This window comes from Lipophrys pholis (genome assembly GCF_963383615.2).
Source record: "Lipophrys pholis genome assembly, chromosome: 22".
NCBI lineage: Eukaryota > Metazoa > Chordata > Actinopteri > Blenniiformes > Blenniidae > Lipophrys > Lipophrys pholis.
In genome coordinates, this window is record NC_137644.1 from 2,104,356 (window position 1) to 2,123,527 (window position 19,172).

At 45.1% G+C, this 19,172-nt stretch overlaps 1 protein-coding gene across 1 annotated transcript in view; it reads left to right on the top strand.

The window, feature by feature from the left end:
• net1 (neuroepithelial cell transforming 1) overlaps positions 1-19,172 on the top strand; it is a 41,860-nt gene that overhangs the window by 11,981 nt on the left and 10,707 nt on the right. The window contains exons 2-3 of the mRNA XM_080492069.1: positions 812-875; positions 10,548-10,610. Of these exons, the coding sequence (XP_080348195.1) occupies positions 812-875; positions 10,548-10,610 (127 nt within the window). The remainder of the gene's footprint in view (positions 1-811; positions 876-10,547; positions 10,611-19,172) is intronic.

A 19,172-nucleotide genomic window follows, 5' to 3' on the forward strand; every position in this document is an offset into this window, starting at 1 on the left:
ATCTTCCTCATTATCATGTCATCTGACAGTTTATGTAAACTCCAGCGTGGCTTCAGAGCTGAGCGGTGTAGGTGGTTTTAAATCATCACTCAATCTGATGACTTCTTTAAACATACTCCACAAAATCTCAATATGTTTTGTTTGAGTCCTCACCACCCCTCCCCCGAGTGTCCACATTCATCACACATTCTCCATTTATTGGATTATTATTTAAACTCATACAAAAAAAAAAGATTAGCAGGTGGTGTCCCTTTTTAAAGCAATAGCTTTTATCCGTCGGCCTTGTGTATTGTGTTTACACAGATTAAACTTGGCCTTGTATGGCAGTTGGAGTCACACTTCTCGTGCACTTTATCAGAGTGAAATAGTGCACTAATAAAAGTGGGGTCTGTAGCTGCTTTCATGTATCTCCTCAGGCTGTGAAGCCGTCCATTCACCCATGTGTTGTGTAATTGCCCTCGCTGTGGCACCCTGCAGCATGACCTGGAGGAGCAGGTTGGAGATAGGTTTGTGGGGGCGGGGGGCTTGGAGGGTTACAGACTCCTCCTTCAAATGGCCCCAGGGTCTTAGGTCTCAGGACCTTGGTGAGTTGTTTCCGAGGAAATCAGCTGTGATCACGATGTCCCTGTTTCTTTGACGAGGTGGATCCTGGTCTGTGTTGCCCCACCATGTTGAGGCTGTGGTAGGTAACGGGGGGTGGATGGTTTGTAGTTCAGGATGTTCTCCAGTGGTGCTTCAAAGCAGTTTTTGCTGGCGTTTTGCAGGAAAATGAGGTGTAAACAACTCCTGTAATCCTGTCCTCTTCACACAGGTCACTACGAAGAGGGAGCTCCTTCTCTTTCCTCACCCCCGGGTCACAATGGGACTTCAGCTTGGTGAGTGCAGCCTTCATATTTTCCAGCATGCAGCTCATTGGCGACACAAGGACCAGGCCTCCTTCTGAAAGCTGCACGCTGTGTTTACTCGTGCATGATGCATCGATTCTCTGCTGGCCGACTCCTCCTCCTGATGTGTAACTCGGGAGCCACTCGAGCGCCGCTTCCCGTCACCACAAAGTGTTTTGGCTTCAAATCCCTCCTCAGAGTCTCGGAAACAGTCGCGCTGCTCATTGTCACGGCTCTCTGTCAACCATAAACCATCCCGACCAGAGGATGGATGCTGGAATTTAGTTTTACTCCTAAGCACAATGCAAAAATAAAAGACATGTGTCGATGATGCAGTGCTTTAACAATCCGTAGCATTGGTTGTTATAGGACATCTCCTGTCAAATAAATAAAAAAATAAAAAAGGCTAAACTATTGAAACTTGTGTTAAATTCTTAAATCTCTATAGTTTTGAAGGTCGACATGTTTTTGAGGTGCATTAGCAGTGACCTCTTTTTTCCTAAACTTCATTCCACAGCTGCTGGCTCGGTATGTCAGGTCCAGTCACTTCTCTTCTTAGTGTTATACTGATATTTATTTACAAGTCATTGAAGTTTCCAGGTTCTGCCTTTCACGTAGGATGTGATCCAGTGATCCAGTGTTCTGTTTACATGTGTGGATGCATTGAATTGAAAGAGCTGTGTAACACCTACCTCAGTAGCGAAGGAAGTGTCAGTGCAGCAGCTGCAAACACGTGCTGAGTGCAAATATAGTGAAAGTCTTTTAGTGATTTAAACACAGACTGCTGAATGCTGCTAAACTCTGCAGTGGGGACCGTTAACACAGCAGCAAGACACTAAGCACATTAATGCAGTTGTAGAATGTAAATTATTCAGAGAAAAATATCAAAGACTGCAAAGTTCAAAAGCAAAAGAAACCCAAATCCATTGGCGTTTGCTTATTCAGACCTTTGAGTGGTATTTTTACTCTTTTTGAGCTTTTTATCAGTTTAAATCCCCCCGGGAGCTGCATGCTCTGTTAGTGGAATCTGCAGATACAACACTGAGAACTCCAACTGGACTTTACTGAATGTAGTTGATTACTGGTGCTGCAATGCAGGTAGTGCAATGTGAACATTGTCATAACGTGTGAGAATGTTCTGATCCTAAGGATATCAGCTTGGAGTTGTCACATGATCATTTCACCCAGTTGAGGCTAAATAAGGCCTCTGAACTGAAACGCATTAAACCTGTTCATGATGCTCTGACCTGAAAAGAGACGATATCTAGTCAGACAGTGGTGCACGCAACGCTTAAAGGCACTGACTCTTCTTTGAGTTTGTCAAACACTGAAGGCAACAGGGACGTGTTTGAAGATACCGTGGAATCGTCATGAACGCCAGCGGGTTGGAAGCATTGACGTGCTCAGAGCAAACTAAAGCCGCTTGACGTTTAACTGAATCTGCTGTTCTTGTATGTAAATGCTCTGTCCACAAAACAATGCCGTGTAACAGTGGCTGAGTGACATCTCCAGTAGTTGTGGTCTGTGAGGTTGAAGTTATGAGCAGTTTACCAGTGATCGTACCCAGGAGAGAGCTGCACATCGGAATTCTTGGCCTTGGTGGGCGTTCTGACTCAGCTCTGGCTTCAACCTTCAGATTGGTCTCTGGCCTTCATCCTCGTGCCATTGGCTGATATCAGCGCACCTCCATCTCTAAAGTTACATTCCAGGCCAGCTTTCCTTCGCCCTCGACTTCCATCTAATACCTCGCCGAATGATGATTATGACCGTACGTGAGCGAGCCAAATAAAAACGTCTCGACGAAGCCGATCTGACGTTCTCCCGTTTCTTTACCCGTGCAGGAGACCGTAATGGCTTGTCAGAGTGCTGGCCTGCTTGTGCTTTACATTCAGGCTGATTAGAACCAGAAAAGTAGGAAAAGATTAGACGGTATGAGGTTAGCGTGGGCATTTCCAGCATTTCCAGCTGCCCGAAACACAATCCGTGGCTGGAGGAAGAAAAGCAGCCAGCAGAGGCCAACAGCTCTTTATCTCATGCCAGCCTGCTGCCTTTGATTCACAAACATGGCACGTTTAGCTCATCCACCCCAAGCATGTGGAACTTGTTAGCTCACCCTCTCAAGTCGCTCCCTCCTTCTCCCTCAGTTTCCCTCTGATTTATGAGCCTGCCAGAGAGCAGGCAGCCAGGAAGGAATCCTGGAAGTCTTTGTCTCGCTGCCCTCTTATCTCGACCCCGCCGCTCCGAACTGGAGGAGTTTGCCAGGGTTTGTATAAAGTGTAGCCAGCTTTCAGGACTTTGATGTAGTCGGGGAAGGCGATTGTTTCTTGTTTTTTTGTTTTTTGAGGGTGGGGAGAGGCTGCTTTATCTCCCCCTGCCTGGGCAGAAGCAGGTACAGGTTTGACTGCATTGGCCCACAGTCGAACCCTGGAGTATTCCCTCAGACTGCATCAGGCACAAGCCCCCAGGCGCTTTCTGTCACTGCAGGAACGTGAGTCAGGTTTCCAGCACAGCGCAGTGCTGGAGGTGATCAAGCCAGACTGCGCTGCGCTCAGGTGGAATGTGAAGGTAATTAACAACGGTGAGAGTCAGACTCCAAGCTATCAAGACAAGTTGGGGCTGTGGGGGGTGGAGGGGGGTTGTCAGTGTGCAGAGCGGCTGATAAGCTGAATTCTAGCTTTGATCAGACGGAGAGATTTAACGCGGCTGCCAGCTCATGAGAGGCGTCGGGCCTTTTCACGCAATCCATAATTATCGTGGGATGGCCTTGTTCATATCAGCAGCAACTTATTCTCCACCTCTCCATTCTGGGAGCCTCCGAGAACACGTGATGCCACGGAGGTGCAGCTCCGCTGGACGTCCAGCTGCATCCTCCACATCGCACTTTGATGTTGCATTGCAGCTGTTCACCGTCTCGGATTAATGCCCTTTAATACTTAATAATATGTGATAAGTAAAAAGAAAGTTACAAGCTCTCTGCAGGATTTTACAGGTTCTCGACAGGAGATCAGAAATGTATGTTGTAATGCAGTATTAAGTGACCACAACACCCGTCTGCATAAGATCAAATCACAGTGCTCCCTGCTATATATGGATATTTATCTCAAATGAACATTAATGTCAAAATGACGAGAAAGAAATTTCATCGATAAAGAAGGAAAATAGCTTTTGAGTAAAGTGTAAATCATGGGTGTTCATCTGGGTGGGCGGTACAAACGATCTCAGGTAGAGACGATATGAATTTGGCCCACCGTAGAGATTTTGACCCTACCAGCCTACCGAAATGCCGAATCTTGATGATGTCATCAAGCCGCACCCATTTTGGTCAAAATCATGAGAGCAGCTGCAAGCCGCTTACGCGGTAGGAGGAAGAGGAGGAGGCGCTCGTAAAAACGACCGGTGCGACATCGGTTAGATGGACCTGGTTTGGGTTTAAGGAGTCGAATGTTGAGTAGAAAAACATGATCCAGTGTTTCCTCGACATTGATTTAGAAATGACGGGCCGCCATTTCTAAATCCTAGCTGCCGCTCCTTCAAATTTCTTTCTTTCTTTTTCTATTGGTTGTCATAAATACACCACCGCTGCGAGTCTCCACCTTCACAGCAGAGTTCTGCACCGGGTCGGGTACCCGGGAGTACTAAGGTAAACAACAGATAACTTCCAAAAAGTGCAGACACCCTGTGAGCGAACGACTCGGCCTGCACGGACACGTTTTAACTGTTAGCACACCTTTAATGAGCGGACCACCCGCCAAACACAGACAACCGACCGGTTTTTCTGGCGAATGTCAAGCTGAGCGGACACCAGCCAGAATACTAGGGCCGGACCCGATTGTCTGAATGTTCTGCCATTGTGTTGGCATCGGGATATTCATTTTGAGATCCAAATAATTGCTGCAACCCCTTCCCCGCGCATTACTGTGGACAAGGTTGTTACAGTTTTGCACAATAAATATTATTAAAATTCCATTTTATACATTTTTGAAGAGTTTATTCTGCTAAAATGTATATATACAAAAGAAAATTATATATCGTTACCACACAAGCTTCAAATTATAACGCAATATAGATTTTTAGCCATTTCACCCAACGCTAGGCGTCAAACATTCTGTCCATAGAGCAAAACTGGCTGGCCAGAGGGTTCAGTCCAGATCAGGGATTTATAAGAAATGTAGACGTCAATGTAGAATCATTTTTTTTTTCTTTTTTAAATGAAAATGACTGCTCTGGAATAAGTATTAAAAGCAACCTAGCATTAGCATCAATCTCCGTAATCATGCTTATCGAAGGCTGCAAAATGGATTTTACCCCAGGTAGCATCGTTAAAATCTCACTTTCTTTTCTTTAAAATGTTCAACTTGTTTCTAAAATTGTAGGATTTTTTACATTTTAAAATGCACCTAAATATAGAGAAAATTTGAAGTTGTCCAAAAATGTGACTCCAATGTTTATCACGTCAGCATTTTGATGGGCCCAAGATTTATTGCATTCTTTTATTTGTGTGACTGGGAGAGGAAGCAGATAAATGGCTAAGTGGTATTGTTGTGAGAGGCTGTTGCCCACAGTCAGACCTCATGTTCTTACTGTGATGTGGGAAATGTAAATGTAATGGCTGCAGGCAATGCACGTGAAAGACCAAAATATTTAACAGAGGATCTTTGCTATGCTTGTTCTACATGTTTTCCTCGTTTTAGCCATGAGCCTCATCTACATTGAGCAACTTCAGTTTACACTTAATTCAAAGTGTTCCCTGTCTGGACGTTTACCTCCCTGTTGTACTACACGCACATGCAAATCAAAGAGAAACAGCTTGTCCATCCAAAAGCCTTGCATTTAGCTTTTTCAGCTGTTTATCTTTCTTAGCCCTTTTCAGCCAGGGAATAAGAATCCTTTTGAACGATAGATTGACGTGGCAATAGAGTTAGAAATGGTTATTTCTATATAAGGAGGTGTAGGTTGGAGCCTTAATCTTCATACAAATTGTTTCCAACGGAGTTACAAGAGAGGGCCAAATGAGTTCTTTGCATTGTTTCATTCTGGTTCTATTTGATATGTAGAGGGCTTTTATTTTGAAGGCGGTTGAGAGTTGGTTTGAGCTCCAGCATTTGGCTTCACTGTAATGTTTTAGTTACCGTATTTTCCGAACTATAAGTCGCTCCTGAGTATATGTTGTACCACTCGAAATTCTTGCTTCGCTGAGAAGAAAAAAACACATAATTCACACTGGACTATAAGTCACTTTTATTTGGAAATGTATTTTACAAAATCCTAGATCAAGAACGGACATTTAATCTGCAAAAGCAAGTTATTCAGTATTATGACATGGTTTTCTGTGTGAAAATGACCATTTGATCATCTCCACAACATGCCAGCACCAGTGTGAAGTGTGACCAGTTGTCACTATACAGTAAAACCTCTGATGTAGGGACGCCATGAAATCCAAGGGCAAGTGTCCCCTGAAGACTTCGGAGGGACGGGTGACGAGGACAAATTGGAGGACCAGTTGATATTGAAGGAACCAAACACCAAATATGTTATGGTTATTTAAAAGCACATAACTGAACCAATATAAAAAGCTGGATTAAAAACTTTGCGGATACAGTGCATCAGAACACTGGTGTATTGTATCCGCAAAACTTTCTTCACTTTTGGGGGGTCCGTTTACACGGCACCGGTGTTCTGATCCACTGTATCCACAAAGTTTTTAATCCGGCTCTCAAGGTGGAAAGATTCTTTCACGGTCTCTGTTCCCTCCTGCAGAGACTGATGGAGGCTACAGAGCCTGTTACTGCTCATCTCCCCCTCCCTCCTGCTCATCCAGTTGTAAACAAAGATGGCGGCCGCGTAGTGGTACGACCCGTAGCGGTACGACCCGTAGCGGTACGACCCGTAGCGGTACGACTCGTAGTGGTACGACCTGTAGTGGTACGACCCGTAGTGGTACGACCCGTAGTGGTACGACTCGTAGTGGTACGACCCGTAGCGGTACGACCCGTAGTGGTACGACCCGTAGTGGTACGACTCGTAGTGGTACGACTCGTAGTGGTACGACCCGTAGTGGTACGACTCGTAGTGGTACGACCCGTAGTGGTACGACCCGTAGTGGTACGACCCGTAGTGGTACGACCTGTAGTGGTACGACCCGCGGTCCATATTCTAGTTTTATGGTCCAGATCAGTAGTTTAATAGTTGAGACTCTCCCTGATATCATCCGGTTCCTCATCAGTCCACTAGGATGTCAGGTTCTCTCCATTTTCTTCACCTTTATAGTGTTTTGTTCTCTGCACACGTCTGTGTAGTTACATTACAAAATCAAGCAACAGCGCCCTCCAGTGGCCCGGCAGACTAACTACATCGTTGTCTCTGTGTCCGCTGCTGCAGTGGAAACACTCTCCTTTTTTTTTTAGCGGATGAGTTGTTGTCACGTGAAACGTTGTCGTGTAAACAGGGCCTTAGAATCAACATTTTTAGTCGTGTAAATGCTTTCTGAATGGAAGTGTGGCCTGAGAATGGCTCCTTAGGTCTTCACTGTCATTTACTTGTGAGTAGATGGAGAACAATGAGGAGGAGGAAACCAGCCTCTTGGTTTAAATCACTCTATATTACAGCCAACGGGGCTGGATTAGCAAATGTTTAGTTTTCTGTCCTTCTCTTTGTGTGTCTCTTTTATCGCTCCATTCCCCCACCTCTTCCTGCCCCTTCAGCAAATATTTATATACCTTTTCACCGCTCCCTCACTGTGACTTTGACACTTCTTGGCTTCTTTGCAGCCTCTCAAATCCACTCCTGGGTCAGACTGGCTGTGATGTGACAGGGTGAATTTTCCTTTGAACGTTCCGGGCATGAAGTCATTGTAATGTGAGCACTATTTGCAAACGTCTGGCATCCAAAAACTGAAACAGCACAACCTGTTATTGTCTGGATCTGAAAGTGTTGAAACTTGCATGTAGCACCAGTGGTTCGCCTACACGGCTGTTTATGTTTTTGTTGTCTGCGCACATCATCACCTCTTTATGTAACATACAAATCTGTCCACGGCTCACCAGATGAGTAATAAAGTGGCTGCGACAGTTTCTATAGCCTGTGTGTGTGCGTGCGTGTGTGTGTGTGTGTGTGTGTGTGTGTGTGTGTGTGTGTGTGTGTGTGTGTGTGTGTGTGTGTGTGTGTGTGTGTGTGTGTGTGTGTGTGTGTGTGTGTGTGTGTGTGTGTGTGTGTGTGTGTGTGTGTGTGTGCGTGTGCGTGTGCGTGTGCGTGTGTGTTGAGTCAGAGTATTTACATTGAGCCCAGCCCACCGACTGAACAAGTCACAGCTTGGGGTGTTATTCCAGAGAGCTGCTGACGGAGGGCTTTTTCAGAGGCGGCAGAACAGGGCTGCTAATTTTCTCCCCCACGTGTCTGTTTTTGCACTGAGATTAGTCTCGTGTCATTTTTATCTCCTGCGTAAGTCCCGAAGCCTCGGGCAATGTTTAACTTGGAGGGAGCTCTCACTCTCGGCACGCACACTTCACCAGCCGGCTGACATCAGCTGGCGCCCTGAGCTCCAACAACACTCCTCAGCCTTCTTATGACCACCGCAAACATGGAACCAGAAGTTTGCTGGTTTGAATCTGTGCAAGACTTGTAACTCCAACTGCCCAGGAAGCATGAGGAGGGAAAATTGTAAAACTACAAGATCAACTGTGGGAACCACGAAAGGAAGCAGCCGAGGCCCCGCTTACCTGAACAAGTGAAGTTTTAGCTTTTTTGTTTCTGAAACGTTTTGCAGTGACATTGCAACGGTTTAATATCTGTGCCTGTTTACGCGCTCAAAATGGTGCGTAGTTAGCATGCCAGGCCACAAGTTGGTGCTGTTAGTTGTTTTTGTAATGAAACCACACGCACATGGTGCAGAGAACAATTCCCTAAAGAATGGGACAACACGGACATTCTAGTGGACAGACGACCAAGTTGGATCGTTATTAGGGTGACAACTATAAACCCAGTCCCAGGAGACTATGGACTAGGAGTCATGACACCATGGAGGAAACTTTGTTGTTCATCTCATCACTCATACTCAGAAAGGTTTGCCTGCATTTCCACAGAGATGGAGTTTCGAAAAGTTCTGCCTTAGGAGCCATTTTCAGAAAGTGGCGTTTTCAGTGACTCCGCCCACCGTTGCCTATGAACCAACTTTTACCTGGAAATCATCTCCAAACTGGATCCTAACGTTGTGACACAGTTAGCTTACAGAAGCTATTAGCGTTGACATGAGTTAACAGTGGGTCACACCAGTGAAACGACAAAATACAAATTTATGTTAGACTCAATGTTTTCCACTGCTTTACTGCATAAAAGTACAACTATTTGAAAGGGTCTTTGTTATTATATAAAAGACGCGTGTTTTTTAAAGAAAAATCCTAAAACCATGTAGACCATCTGAGCATTTCGCGGCTACTTGCATGTAGCGTAAAATCTGGCATTTTTGATGAAAGGAAAATATTATACCAAATATTGTGACACATTATAATTTGATGTTAATCATTTCTCTTAACAGTCTTTAAACTTCCAGGATTTGTAATGTGGGTTGATTGAGTCAGTTGTATAGAGAGGAAGTGTTTAACTTCCTTTATCATCATCAGTAGGAAGAGATAAGTTCAACAGATGCTGTGACTCCTGCCATTGTCATTTTTATCAGCTCTGTCACGTTTATCTTTGACAAGCTTCTCATCACTTCAGAGAAGTCAAACATGAGTCCACCCAGGGACTCGGTACCTTAATTCGGCCACTTTTTTTCATTGAATGTCCTGTGAGGCTGCTGGATTAACTCAAACCCTCTGTGGTGTAGTCAGCTGTGGGACCCAGTGAAAGTCTGCTGACTGAAAAGTTGGTTACACAATCTTTTGTCGCCTCACAGATCTCCTTTGAGGAGACGCAACCAACACTGAATGAGCCCGAACATTCAGCCGGGGCTGGAGGCTCGCCATGCTCCCAGCACTTTCCACTTAAATGTTATTTACACATGTGGGAAAACTAACAGGTTAACCTGATGGAGAGGAACACACACACACACACACACACACACACACACACACACACACACACACACACACACACACAGCTCAGACTCTGTGTACATTCGGCCGTCCTCACCTTGCTGGTGAATCAGGTGGTGACGTCCTGTGTCCAGCTCGGTGTTTAATGGAGCGCGGTGACAGAACCACGGGCAGAGGACCCGAAGCAGAGGCCACCAGAAGTGCTAGTGAACGGGGCCAGACTGCTGTTCTCACCTGTTAACTGAGCGGCGGCCCACATGCAGGTGTTAAAGCGGCCCACTGCCTAATTAACCCCTTCCTGTTCCCAGCAAGGACCTCCAGCAGAGACTATTGTGGCTGTACTAAAGAGCTCCAGGGCCAACGAGCTTAACTGGCAAGCTGTAAATGTCTCTACATGCTAATGTTGGCTTGGCATCCAGACAAGGACATGCACTCCGCCACAAGGCAATAAAAATACATGTGAGGAGGAGATTTCTGCCCTGTTGTGAGACAAATGAGGGGAAAACTTGTAAGCTGTGGGTGTCTGTATCAGACTTGATGCATTGTTACCCTGGTGTTGATCTATGCAGCAGTGTCTTCCTGTCATTCACCTCAAACAGTCCTGCCAACATTCTGCATGTTCGTCTCTCCACAGAAGCGGAAGCGGCGGGAAAAGGACGACAGCGACGCCGTCAGCCTCTGCAGCTTTGACTTCAAGGTAAGAGCACAGCAGACAGATGCAGACACACAGGTCAGTCTTATTCAGGTCTATACGGGTCGGCTCGAAGGCAGAACCTAATCTCCCTGTTCGCCTGTGCACCGAGTCCGCTTTGTTCCGTGTGACATCAAATTAGTCATCCACCCCGGTGCGCGCCGACTGCGCACTCAGTAGAGCCTACTGGACTTTTGTGTGAGATCTTCCGGTATCCCGCCTGTACAACCACAATTTATAAGACCAAAACGTGCACTCGGTAGAGCGCAGACCTCCGCCAACGCCACATCTGTTTGCAAAACTAAGTTAGCATTGCTAGCATGCTAGCTGTTAGCTCATATCAATGCTAGCTAGCCTGTCAGGTAGCAACATCACTGTGTGAAACAATGAGCGGAGGCACACAGATAAACCACTACCCGAGTCAATGCGCTCACACGGTCTTTCTGGATGCTTGCCGAATCGAGATATTAGCTGCGAGCTCCTGGGCGTCTCCATGGCAACAGACGCTAATCTCCTTTGAGGTGCCTCTCCCATCCGCTTTGTAAGGGATCTTTTTTTGCAGGTTTTTGCGATTTTTTTTTTTCTTTCTGGAAATGGTTGACCCTTAACGTCACGACATCTCATTGATTGGTCATCCCTGGAGGTTTCATGCAATTTGTGTTCATAGTTCAAACTGAACTCTTTTTCTGTCTGCAAGAACATCTTACTGACATTCTACTACACAGTCATCGAAAGCACCTCATCTTTCTCCATGTGCTGCTGGTATCACTCCATCACCCTACAGGACAGGAACCGCCTGCACAACATTCTAAAGGTGTGTTCAAAGATTATTGGACTTCCTGCTCTCCACCTGAGCGCTGTGTACGAGCAGCAGACATGCGGCCTGTCGCGTCGCCTCCTCAGTGACGCCACACGTGCTCTGTCCTCTGCATTTGAGCTGCTCCCATCAGGTCGCAGGTTCCGCTGTCCGGCCTGCAAGACCCAGAGAAGGAGAGCAACTTCTGTCCCCAATGTGGTTCTCCTGAACTTGAAGGGGTTACAATAACCTGGAATTGTTTTGTGCAATATTGTTCATGTGCAATGACTTCTCTAACCTGTGCAAGATTACAAATCTGCCGCTTTTAAGATACTAGCTTTCTTATTTTATTTGATTGATTTGTTTATTCTCTCCTGCATTTTTATATACAGTATCGCCCTTTGCTCACCTAATTGCTCCTCGGGTATAAACAACGTTTTTTCTGATTCTGATAGTTTTCGCAAAAAGTTGGTAAAATACATACATACAAACCAATAAATAACTACACGCCGACAAAAACACAACCTTCCCCCAACGTTTATTGGCAAAGGTAAAAATACCGATAGCCCGACGGCTCAGACCTTTTTTGGGATCGCTACGTAACATTATGGAACGTGCACCGACAGGAACCCAGAAATGTTGTATGAATGCAATCGTGTGCGCAGCCGTGCTCCGCGCACAAGTTTGAGCACTCTGTGGACGTGTAATGTTCGGACCTTGACTCTGCAGCCGAAGTAGCTGCAACCTTTACTGAGACACTCAAGCTTAGCTGGATGACAGTTTCACAATATATATAGTCATCGCATATCAACATGCAGACTTTACTTCTTGCAGAAGACTGATTGAACTATGATCAATTTTGTTGACTAAAGGCTGATCTATTCTACTGCGTCTACAGTTGACATAGGGCTGCCTCAGCCCTGGAGGTTCTGTGTCGGGGTTGGATGTGCCATGTAGTTCACCGCCATAATGCGAGGGAGGGTAGAAAGATTGGTGGAAACCGCATGGAACATGCTGCTCGTGTTTATTTTCTAGTTGTACATTTTGTGCCATAGTGAGCTGTTGGCACAAGGATTGACAGTGATACTGCCAATGTTAGTTTTGGCTGCAAGTTGGCAGACTGTAGCCGCGAGCTAGCTTCCTGCACGGGGTCCACAGTGTGGACGGCATCAAAACCAGAATTTCTGACCTGCCTCTGGATGGTGTATGCTGTTTATGCTGGGATTCAACACTTTCTCCAATAAACTAAACCCATACTATATTCATCTCTTTGGGGAAAATCCATTTTTCCCTAATTTGACCCTTTTTATATCTGGGATACGGTGGCCAGCTGGCCACATTACTGCGCTCAAGGGGTTTGCTCAGGGACCCACTGTCAGCTCTGAGGTTTGAACCTGCTAAGTTCTTATGTTGAAAACTCATCTCTTTAAAATTCCAGTATTTTGTAGTCAAAAGGGAAAAAAAACAAACAAAAAAACCTCAGAGAATCTTGGAAAAAGGAACAAAAACAAAGCTCTGCTCCCACATGTTGTGGGAAATTATATAAAAAGAATAAAAAGAAAAAAACGCAGCGCAGTCACAGGAAATTAGGGGGAAAGAGGAAGAACACTCTTATTTGGAAGACCAAATTGCAAAGTTCAGAGACATCAACATCATGTTCTTGAGTGTTCAAATCACATCACAGTACACACAACAATTGTTGCCTGTCCGCCTGGTGCGTAGCCGCAGCGTCGGCAGAAACCAGCGACCACACATCTACAAGGTCTGTGAGCACATTACGCTGAAGTCCTGGAAACACCACGACGACTGTGTGCCGTCATGCTGTCACGACACTCTGTTAACCTTCACAAGCATATTTCAATAAAGACGACACCATCGGGCCGTGGTGTCCACCCTGGTCCTGGAGGCCGCCGGTCCTCCGTGTTATGGATGTTTCCCTCAACGCTCCTGAATCCAACAGGTATTTCATCAACTGCTGCTGCTAAGAAAGCCCACTGAGAAGCTTCTCATTGCTGAAACCTGCAGAACCTGGAAACCTGAAGCCCTCCCACCCGTGGTTGTTGTTACTGTTCCCATACAGCCTAATTTCAACGCTCGGTGAATAAAGGAGCGATTCATTAACACATACTCTGCCGCATGTACAAGTACAACAAGCTCTGAAACACTGAGATAAGTCCTAAAGGCTGAAACTGAATCAGATATGTGAAGTGCAAACTTGCAGTCTTTGCTTAAATCCCTTGGAACATAATTCTGTAAGGTCGTGGTGGTTGAAGAGAGAGGAGGAAGTCAGTTTGGTTCTGATATGGTTGCTGGGTAAAAAACTGCTCTTGAGATTGGAGGTGCAGCATTTCAGTTTCTTATTGTGAGAAAAGTGGTGGAGCAAATCTGTCTCACCCAACTTAACTCATTAGATCAGTGAGCGATCAGTGTTTTAAACAGCACGTTATAAAGTAAGGCTCAGAGGGGTCAGAGGGTTTATTACCTGTTACTTCTGTCACTTAAGGAAACGGTTGGTGTTTGGCTCATTGAATTGACTGTGACATGTTGGTGTGAAAGTGGGAGGGATTGTGTATCACACTCTATTGTGCTACACCTTCAACCGATCCAACAGAATCGGACTGAACTCTTGGATTTATGCAAGATGACCCCGATTTGTTGACAGTCTGAAACGCGTGTCAACAATTGTTCTTCTGTTATGACATTCTGCTTTCACACAGCGGATGCTTATTACCTCAAAAGGTCATTCCTTGGTAAACTGATCCCCCGCTGGACGTCCCCAACTAGTGATTTTCATTGTGGAGCAGGAGACTGATATGGCTGCAGGAATCATTGGAGCACACAGTCTGAAAACATTTAGACCCAATGTCTTTAAAGTTTGTCACTTCAAATTGCTAAATGACAGCCTGTTCTCTAAATGTTTGGTTTTTCCTGTCATGTACATCCGTCCCTGTCCTACTGGTCCACAATGCTGCAGGTAAGAATTTTCTCAGTCCAAACATTGTTATAAAATGTCTCCCCCCGGCAGGTGAAAGTTAGATGAATGAATGGAGCAGCTCCCTCACTGTTTCACTAAACTCCTGCTTATGTGAACTGAAGTCACCCCGAGGCCCCTTTTACACGACTTTTCAGATGAAGGCGCATCGTTTTTCCATTTTCTCTTCAGAAAAGTTTTGCATTTAGATGGCAAAGTAATGGCAGGAACGCCAAAAACGATGTTTTTTTGGAATGAGAATATCGACGTACGCACACAGAGAGCAGGAGGCGGTCAAAACTCCAGCTTCTTTAACTCTTTGTTGTTTTGGTCCACTTAGTATCCGTTTGTAGGAAATGACAAGTGTCTCCACATGTGATCCATGTGACGTGTGTAGTAACTTTATTAGAGTGAACAGCACACACACACACACACACACACACACACACACACACACACACACACACCGCATTCACATGGTTCCACTTTCTTCCACTGACACAGAGGTTGAGCCAGACCATTTTAGAAAAGTTCCCCCCTTAGGGGACCATTTTCAAAAACTATCATTGGCTCCAAGCACCGTTGTCAATAGACAGTAAGACGAGACGAGAACGCTGGTTCGTATAAACGAGCTGGTTTTGGCCGATTTTCCACACGAGGCAGTTTTAGAAGCGCGAAAACAGTTTGTTTTTTTGTGTGTGTTTTTTTAAACCGGGTTCCAGAGTGGAGAAATTCTAAAACCTTTGCGTGTGCCGTTCACAAAGACGATCATCGTCATCAATCTCATCAAATAACAGCAACATCATCATCATCATCAGTTGAGCTGCAGAAGCTACTGACGCTAGTAGCAGGAGGAGCAGGAGCAGAGACCTATAGAACTTAGAGTTATATAGAAGTCTATGAGCAGGAGTCTACTTCTAAATTTCTATGTCTTCATGACATGTGGACAGATTAGTTTTTGAGAACCCCGGGGAGAAAAATATCATTTAGGCTTAAAACACAACAGAATGTTTCTGTTGTCACTAGAAGACCATGTGTCAATGAGGCCTAAGTGTTGTTCTTAGAGCTGTCTGCTGGTTTCTCAGCTGTTTTGTTGATCCTTTTTCTCATCAATGGTTAAAAAAATCTGTTTATTTCAAGAAGCTCTAACATCCCCATAATAGAGCATCTTCCACTTCCACTGTTCACACTTAAGCTTTGTGACCCAAACAGACCAGTTTGACACTTAAGCCAAACGACATGTAGACACCAAGTAGGTGAGAAAGAGGCTGTGATGACTCAACAGCAGCTGAGAGTAGAAATGACCCTCTGGTTGTAGAGAACACTCACAATGATGGACTCTGCTTACTACACTGCAAAACACATCGCAGGCAATACAGGTTCTTACTGCTCAAAGATGCCTGACTGTCACATTTTGATTTCATACACTTGTAGTTTCTATAAGCTCATGCACGTGAGTAACAACTTACCAATGCAGCAGTAGCCTGTCTACTGTTTACTGTGTTGTTAAGAAAGGGAAAGGCCACGTTGCCAAAGTGAAAACTGTGGATACTACCTGATCTGATGTCTGAGCTGTTTAACCAAGTGCTCCTCATTATCAGCAGAAAACATCTCGCTGAAGCTTGTTTGTGTTTTGGAGAAGCCTCTTATGGTCTGCACATGGTTGCAACATGAAGCTGCTGCCGAGTTCAGAGATGGGACAAACAGGACAGGCCGGGCTGGAAAATACACCTCAGTGAGTGTGTGGGTGTTTAATGAGCACACCTTCAACATCACACAAAGATGTCTGTCATTTCACTGTCACAACCCAACACCGTTTAGCTTCAGGCCACTGTCACTCCTCCACCAGCCACCCTGCTATATGTACACTCTCTGACTCTTCCTATTTAGAATCTGCTCTCATCCTCTCTAATGCCTACTCTCATTCTCTTTAACGTCTCCTGTTCTCTCTAGCGTCTTCTCTCTCTGTCCAGTCTCTACATTCTCAATCCTCTGTTCTATCTTGCTGTCTCAAGCATCTACTCTCTTGATTTCTGTCGACTCTGTCTAATGTGTAATCTTGTTTTTTATACATCTCTTTCTCCATTGTTCTCTATTTCTTACTCTCATTCTCTCTTGGCTCTTATTGGCTCTCTTTTTAGTCCATACTCTCTCTCTCTAATATCTGTCCTAACTCTCTCTCTCCCTCCCTCCTTCTCCTAACACCACTTGACCGGTCCGTGTCCAGCTGCCCTCCATCCTTGTCTGTGTCCATGCAGGCTGCTTTGTCCTGCGTCCACACGAAGGGGTTCAGCAGAGACGTCCTCCCTGGACTCCTGTAACCAGTCGGGTCAGTTGCTCTGATTTAGCCAAACAAAGCTGATAAGGTGCAGCGGGCCACTCCTTGGTTCAGATGACAACAGCCCTCTTGTGTTCTGCTCTGACTTTATTTTCTTTTCCTCACTGAGCACAGGCTAATCCCCTCACACACACACACACACACACACACACACACACACACACACACACACACACACACACACACACACACACACACACGGCTACAAACAGATGTGCTAAGTAAACTCTGTTTCTCCGTGTTGGGATCAGTGTGGCTTTCAGGTGCGGTTGGTGTTTCTGGTCTTTGCAGGCTTCGGATGGTCTTCAGGCACATCTGGAGCTCAGCTCAGTTCAACAATGACATGGTTCACAACAGTTTTGGACTACAGTGAGATATCTACATATCTAATCTCTGCAAACACACAATAAGCACAATCAGCTCGTTCCCATCAGGTTCGACAACTGAGGGATATTCAGCGTCTTGGCATTTAAAAATGACATTTTAACATTGCATGATGTTTCTCTTATTGTATATCTATTAGCTTTTTTCCGAGAATGAATCAACTGAACCGTCAAGCTCCTGCAATCTCTTTCTTTGTCATATAGGCCCACTCAGTATCTGCTGTATATAAGCAGCGTGTCTCCCTGTATGCAGATGATGGTGTAGTTAATGTACACTGTGTTCTGCTCACTCTTTTCTATTTAATCAACAAACATGTTGGAATCCTCTCTTGTTACTGTTGTACATCTACTCTCACGGGTGCAGACAAACATTAAGGTAAGTGTAGTGGGCTCTTGTAGTAATGCACGTTTCAGAAAAGTCGCATTTTCTCGAAAGTGAAATTGGTGGAGTTTGAAAATGAAAGCTGAAAGCTGTTTTTAGAGATTCACAGTGTTGTAGTCAAAATGCAATGATAGTAATTGACACACACACCATGCTTCCCTGTGCATGAGTGGGTTTCCTCTGGCTTCCTCAACATCATAAACGTCCACACGTCCAAGTGTCCTTGAGCAAGCTACTGAATCCCAACACCAACCTGCTCCCAATAGATGGATTGACCACATTCCATTTGTGTGTGAATGTGATTTGTGATTAACATGGGTGGCATGGCTCGGTTGGTAGAGCGGTTGTCTCCCAATCAGAAGGTTGCAGGTTCTATTCCCATCTCTGCCCACGTGCCGAAGTGTCCTTGGGCAAGACACTGAACCCTGCACTGCCTGTGTGAATGTAGTGTGAGAGTGAGTAAGTGGTGGTGGTCGGAGGGGCCGATGGTGCAAAATGGCGGCCTCGCCTCCGTCAGTCTGCCCCAGAGCAGCTGTGGCTACATACGTAGTTTACCACCATCCAGTATGGAGGGAATGAATCATGGAATGTAAAGAGTCTTTGAGTGTCCAGACAAGTGCTATATAAAACACATACATTATTATTATTATTATTATTATTATTATTATTATTATTAAGGCAGTGGAAACGTGTGATATAACTGAAATTCAGTTCTGATTTATGGCGACCTTAAGTTGAATGAATCAGCATAGGAGGCAGGAATAATCTTTACCATTGCAGTGATACATTTAGAGCAGCAAAAGTATTTTCTGTAACGGTGCACAACTGCTTCAGAGTAACAATTTTATTCAAGAAGTATGCTGTACTTTGTAGTTTAAATTGATAATGTCCTTTTACATATCGTCACATTAATGCAGCAGTTGAATCTGATCAGAAGGTCATTTAATCAGAAGCGTATTTACCCACAATGCCGAGCTGTACACAAAGGCATAATGGAAAAAGATTTTGTCTCAAAACATTTGTGCACACAGTCATTAGAATGACCACAGAATGTGTGTGTGTGTGTGTGTGTGTGTGTGTGTGTGTGTGTGTGTGTGTGTGTGTGTGTGTGTGTGTGTGTGTGTGTGTGTGTGTGTGTGTGTGTGTGTGTGTGTGTGTGTGTGTGTGTGTGTGTGTGTGTGTGTGTGTGTGTGTGTGTGTGTGTGTGTTTGGAATCTGTCAGTAGCTTCGACCTGCCATTTCACAGGCCCCGTCTTGCCTCCAGATCCCGTTCCAGTGTATTTCACTACAATGAGAAATGTCGTCACGATGAGCGTTTCCTTGAAAATCACGTTCGTCATGACTGAGTGATCACTGAGAAAAATGATGAAACCTAATTTTCTTTCACTTTCTTCTCAGAAATAAAGGGACTCAAAAGTCTGTAGATGTGTACACACACACACACACACACACACACACACACACACACACACACACACACACACACACACACACACACACACACACACACACACCAACAACAAGTGCACAAACCTGTACTGGAGCTGCTGTAACAGCCGATGGAATATTAAGGTACCAGGCTCAGAGTCTTGGTTACTGTTTTGTGTTTGTTGGCAACCGGGACTGGAGAGGGTGTGACCACTCACGACAAAAAACAAACAGGGAACACAAGGAGTTAAGTAATCCAGAGGTGTGTTT